This window comes from Pseudomyrmex gracilis, unplaced genomic scaffold, assembly GCF_002006095.1.
Source record: "Pseudomyrmex gracilis isolate BER0280 unplaced genomic scaffold, ASM200609v1 scaffold_3410, whole genome shotgun sequence".
Classification (NCBI taxonomy): Eukaryota; Metazoa; Arthropoda; class Insecta; order Hymenoptera; family Formicidae; genus Pseudomyrmex; species Pseudomyrmex gracilis.
The window spans coordinates 2,256-5,954 of record NW_018023994.1 but is presented as its reverse complement, the minus strand read 5'-3'; the positions used below and the strand labels follow the sequence as shown (position 1 = coordinate 5,954).

At 29.1% G+C, this 3,699-nt stretch overlaps 1 protein-coding gene across 1 annotated transcript; it reads right to left on the bottom strand.

Annotated features, from left to right (window-relative positions):
- Positions 1 to 394: 394 nt before the first annotated feature.
- LOC109863163 lies at positions 395 to 3,170 on the bottom strand. The gene is made up of 7 exons (XM_020443368.1): positions 3,091 to 3,170; positions 2,675 to 2,808; positions 1,969 to 2,151; positions 1,477 to 1,543; positions 1,023 to 1,316; positions 820 to 950; positions 395 to 754 (listed from the first exon to the last, which is right to left on the bottom strand). The coding sequence occupies exons 1-7, from the start codon at positions 3,158 to 3,160 to the stop codon at positions 404 to 406; spliced, it is 1,230 nt and encodes a 409-aa protein (XP_020298957.1). The 5' UTR covers positions 3,161 to 3,170; the 3' UTR covers positions 395 to 403.
- Positions 3,171 to 3,699: the final 529 nt, after the last annotated feature.

Here is a 3,699-nt window from a genome sequence, read left to right as displayed (position 1 = left end):
GCAGGCTGACAATATTAAAGTCTTATGGCGCAGTTTGACGTGTTTAGTAAGACAAGTTTCAAAATATAGTTTTGTTTCACAAAATGGGCACGGAATCATTTCTGGTATTTTGTAACAAAAAAACGTGTTTTGCAAAATTCTTTCAAGATTATTCTATCAATACTATATGATTAAAACCAAAACAATGAAAAACGCAAATATTTTTGAAAGTTCTTTCCAACATATTATTTTAATAAACTCAGAATTGTAACAAAAGAAACAAAAAGTTTTATTACATTGAGGTTTTCTTTAATATTATTCTTTTCAAAAACAACAAATTGGAACAAAACAACAAACAAAAACTTGTCTCGTTTGACTGAAAAATGAAATAAAACAATAGAAAAGTGTTTTTGCGTTTGACTGTTTACGTGTTTTTATCCTGAAATGTCATCATATCACTTATTGTTTCCGTTATATTTGGAGTCATTTTATCCAAACTACTTTCATAGTCATATAAAATTCTTTGAAATAACAACCATATATGAGCGCTTTCAATCGGATATTCAACGTCAAAAACTTGAAAGATTTTGAAACATAAGTCTATAGCTTTCAGAGCTGACAATACCTTGTACAAGGTGTCATCAACTGATATAAAAATATCAGAAATATCCGCTTTGGATGGGCCGACAGCAATAATAAAAGGCTGTAATGTAATTCCTAAATCCGCGGCTGCTTTTCTCTTTTCTTCTTGGACTTTTGTGATGTCTGCTATTAACTGCAAAAAATTATATTATAGAAATCAGTAAATTTATACCAACGAATATTAATTATTATACTTACAGTAGTTGTAATAACTATGCTATCTTTACATTCAGGTATCGATGGTTTCCATTGACTTTTTTTCAGACGGGTTCGGCTTTTAGGTGGAAGTAAATGTGGAAGAAGTCTNAGTTGCAAAATAATTTTTGTATCTGTTTGATCAAATGATATAAATTACACAATGTGAATATGATATGTATTTATTTTTAAGCAAATACACGTACTATCTGTCAAATTGTCGCTTTGAATCAGCGTTAGCAAAGCTTGCGCATTGTTATCGTCTTTCTTTGGTGGTCGAACAGCTAAAATTTTTGCAAAAAACTTTTCCCAACTTTCTAATGTTAATTCTTGCGTTGGCAATTTTAGATAAGAGTAATCTTCTTCAATTAATGTATATGCATTGGGATGTTTGAGAACGGGCCAACTTTCAAAAATTTGACACAATTTTAAATCTCGGTTTGATTGTATACTTTTTCGTCGATATTCAGCCGTAATTTTCCAATTTTTAACAACAATTTCTCATGGCATTGAATGACTTTGCAACCATGCTTTAGCTTCGAGAACAACTTCTGTAAATGATAAAAAACTTAGAATGTAAACATTTAAAAAATCTAATAAATAGAATGTAATTGTTTGAGTTTATACATATGTATATATTTAAAAAAAATTGCAAGCAACCTTCATCAGAGAATGAGTCCGAATTGTCGGTTCTATGATCGGATAGATCGTCTACTGATGATTTATACTCATGAATAAGTTTCAAAGCGCGTAGTTTGTTTCGATATTTGTCCACTAGTTTTCCACGTGAAATTATAGATTTTCCAATTCGCGATAATTTTTTCGGAATTGGCGGAATATAGTACGTAGGTATAGCTTCGGTAGGAAAAAGTTTTATTATTTCTTCTGCTATATATAGAAAATCATCATTTTTCAAACTGAAAACAAAAATAACAAAACATTAAAAGAACAAAAAAAATGAAAAAACCCATATGCAAGTAATAGTATAAAAATATAAATTTTATTTTTAAAATGTATAAAAAAATGCGTGTTATAAAAAACTGTAAATTGAAATTACTGGATGGTTTCATTTAGTATTTCTGTCAAAATGATGTCGACAATTAGCATTCTAGATTGCCGCGACAAATATTTGGATTTTTTATAGGATTTTACAATCGCTTTTCCTTGAATATTCTTATATAGAATTTCTTTGATATTGATAGTTTTTGTTCTTAAGGCATACATCAGTTTTCCACTAAAAGCGTTCTGTCTTTTTAAACTATAAGCATTCTCAGATGAACTTTGTGATACAAAATTGTCTGATGCTTCAGATGTTCCTGCACTTGAATCCGTAACCTAAGTCAGTAAGTAAAAGATAAAGGTAAAGAGATTGCTCAAAAATGAAAGTAATTCCTTAAAATCGGAAATATTTGATCCTCAATATTCATGTATAATATGTGCCAAAAAAGTTATTTTTTCTTACTTTTATGATAAAAAAAGTTAGTTGTCGATATAAAAAAATCTTCTAAGTAGCACATCTAAGAGTCCCATTTTTCTTTTAATTAACATAAAAAAACTGTTTTTATGCATGAGTTTTCATTAAGCGCACTACTTGGTTGATGTAACTGATATAGCAATATTTTATATATAAGTTTTTGTATAGAGAAGGAAAATCTCTAAAACATTTTTCTGCAACCAAGTCAGAAATCAACTTTAAAATTACAAGTATTCAAGATAAGTTTTTTTTAAAGAAAAAGATCTAAAAAAATGTCTGTCACTACTTATCATAAATTTAATAGTATTATATAAGAAACAGAAAAAACTATGAAGCAATTGTTTTTTTTTTTTTGGCACATAATGTATATGTATGCGTACTAACATCAGACATTTTCTCTGTTTGAAATACCGCTGACCATTTCTTCAAGAACTCGATTCTTAATCCAATTTGAGGTATCATTTCTTTGATAAGCTCTGGAGTAAGATCGGATAAATTTTCGTCGCTAATTGCATTTTCTACAAATTAAGGTTTATGTGTTGCTGTAGTAAATCTACTGAAAAAACAGTTTTGTTGAAATAACTAAAATTTTGTAATCTCAGTCACAATTTAGTTTGCGAAACGCTTTCTTTGGTTTGATTGACCAAATTTTAGTTATCTTAACAAAACTGTTTTTTTACTGTATATTCGATATTTAAAGAAGTGATAAATTAATTATAAAAAGAGACATAATATTTTACACAAATAGTACATATACATACATATAAAAACAGTAAATAATTAAGATAAGTTATACATACCTTCCAATATTTTGATAATATTTGATTCTACGGAATCTTTCATTCCCCATGACCGAATAATGTGTGCCATGTCTTTCACTTTACACTTTATCACTTGTCGCATGTAAGGTAGGACGGCGAACTGCTGTAGGGTTATGATGGGATACCATAAGTACAGTATACACAGTAGCGCAATTCTCCCAATTTTCACGTGCGTAAATATGCGCATGCGCATCCGTGGTACCAATAGCATCACTAACTACCTATCTTTGTCATACTTGTTCCGTTTCATTATTATCTTTCTTGGTACTTGCGTTTGCGTCTTGCGTTTAATAAAGAATGGGCTTAAACGTTCTGTAGCAGGAGAAATGCGCAAAACTGACGACTTTTTGTTCATTATACGCTTCCGCAGTGATCAAAAATTGAACAAAATTCATACGATTAAGCTGCAGTTTTCTTTAGTCAAAAGAAACAAATTAAGTAGTTAACGTTATACGATAATGATGTGATATTTAACTCAGCTCTTTAGTAGATTATTAAGAAAAGTAATATTTATTTTTAACTAAATCATATATCAATCAACAGAATTTTTACTTAATCAAGAAATTTTAACAACAAATTAATTTATTT